Raw genomic sequence first — 2,028 nt, 5'->3', positions numbered from 1 at the left:
ATAAAATTTCTTTCCATCCTCGATTCTATCTCTAACAAGTTCAAGCCAACCCGTTGCCTCTAGCGATGCATACCTAGACCATTGCGGTGCAATGGGAGGGAGTATAGAATCTTTTTTGAGTTTAACGTTCATAAAGTGACCACCACTATATGTAATGCATGCAATCTTATAACCCTCAGAAGGTGGACCACTAAGTAAGGGTAAGAAAGTTGTCGAACAACCGTAAGACAAATGAACTAATATGCATTGAAGCTACTCACCACAACTATACTAGTGTACGGGTGAATGTAGAACCAATCATCCGGACATGTAAAATTGAAGTTGTTCGAGGCACTTAATGTTTGAGTGTATTCTCTTATTCCAAACATCTCTTTGTAGAGTGTGTACTGATCCTCAAGTTCTTTTATTACGTTTTCGCGAACTTGTTTCCAACCATCTTCTAGTGAAAACCCAAGTCCTTTACCAACGGCATGAAACCCACAATGACCATCGCCTGGCACATCTATAATGTCATCCAAGAATGGATCCATAACTGACGGAATCTATCCTTTGTATCTTTTAAAATTGGGTATGGTTGCTTTCGGTGCTTTGGTTACTTTGTTAACTTTACGTTCTGTCTGAGTGGAGGGAACACATTCATCAACACACTTTGCATATTCGAAAGCAGATGGGTTCCTCTTAGTAGATTTTGCAGCTTCTTTTTCTTTTTTGCTCATTCTTCTTTGTTTCGGAGCCCCTTTTGTCTTTGTTTGTTGCAATGGCTCACACAAGTTTGTCATGACCGGAAAAGAAATTTCCCTCAACTTCTCAAGTATTGCGGTCCTCTCAGCATCACTGGATTTATCCCACATTAAATAAAGGTGCTCTATCTCATGTGATGCGTCAAGATCATTATGAATCGGTGGAGTCGGGTTAATGGATAGCTTGGTCCACTGAGGGTGAATGATGTCCTTTGGACATACCTTATCTTGATTCATCAAAGATACCATCTCATGAGCACAAGGGAGACCATAGACATACCTTAGAACACATCCACAATTTTGAACGTTAATATCAATCCCATTTGCACGGTCGATCTCATCTACCATAAGATCTAATGCCGCGTGCGAGACATAACCACGTAGCTCTTTAAAAAACTTGATTTGATGCCCTTCCTTCACCTTAATACGACTGTGCTCAAAAGATGTTATAATTTCACATGTCTCGGTTTCCGTCATGATATGCATAAATTCCCAGCACGTAACATAGTTACCTTCGGAGCTACATAGATATCTCTTCAATTTGGAATGAGCACCTTCCACACGATTTGTTGTAGTATTTCCCATGTGAATAACCCCGTTAGTCCATGCAGTCACAAATCTCTCTTTCAATCCCAACCAGGTATCTTGAACATAACTAACATCTTTATGATGTGTGTTTGACCAAAACTTCACAAAAGTTTCCACCGCCTCATTATAACCACTTTCAGTCTCAGCATACATGATAGCTCGAAACATTGTCATAAACACATTGAATTGTTCTTGTTTGAAATGACCCTTGACTTTGGCTACCACACACTTGTCGATGTGGAAAGTACATAGCAACCTTTGAGCATTTGGAAAGACTTCACCAATGGCGTTAATCAGTGCAAGTTCACGATCGGTAATAAACACGATTGGCATTGAGTTGGGAGGAAACAACGTCCGCAAACGATTAAGGGCCCATGTGTACTGATTAGTTGTCTCCCCATCCATAAATGTAAAGGCCGCGGTGAAGGATTTCAACGTAGAAGTTACCCCGACAATCTCAAGCAATGGCTTGTTAAATCGGTTGGTTTTATACGTACAATCGAGCAATAACACGGTATGGAAACTCTATAATAATCGAATACAATCAGGATGTGCCCAAAATAGATTTGTTACCTCATCAGTGTCTTCGTTCTTTGAAAAATGGTAGACGTAATGGTGTTCCACCAACAACTTAATGACTTGTTGCATCGGACTCCTTCCTTCTTGGTTTTCCATACGTATGTTCGCACGTGCATTGTAA

At 40.3% G+C, this 2,028-nt stretch overlaps 1 protein-coding gene across 1 annotated transcript; it reads right to left on the bottom strand.

The window, feature by feature from the left end:
- Positions 1–236: 236 nt before the first annotated feature.
- On the bottom strand, positions 237–1,733 carry LOC147532466 (PKS-NRPS hybrid synthetase cheA-like). Its single transcript, XM_086649957.1, has 2 exons — positions 767–1,733; positions 237–502 (listed from the first exon to the last, which is right to left on the bottom strand). Exons 1-2 carry the CDS (start codon positions 1,731–1,733, stop codon positions 237–239), a joined length of 1,233 nt encoding a protein of 410 aa, XP_086506083.1.
- Between the last annotated feature and the right edge of the window lie 295 nt (positions 1,734–2,028).

Source organism: Eschscholzia californica, unplaced genomic scaffold (assembly GCF_041429995.1).
Source record: "Eschscholzia californica isolate CP2 unplaced genomic scaffold, dmEscCali1.0.p SCAF_6, whole genome shotgun sequence".
NCBI lineage: Eukaryota > Viridiplantae > Streptophyta > Magnoliopsida > Ranunculales > Papaveraceae > Eschscholzia > Eschscholzia californica.
This window is presented reverse-complemented; position numbering and strand designations above follow the sequence as displayed.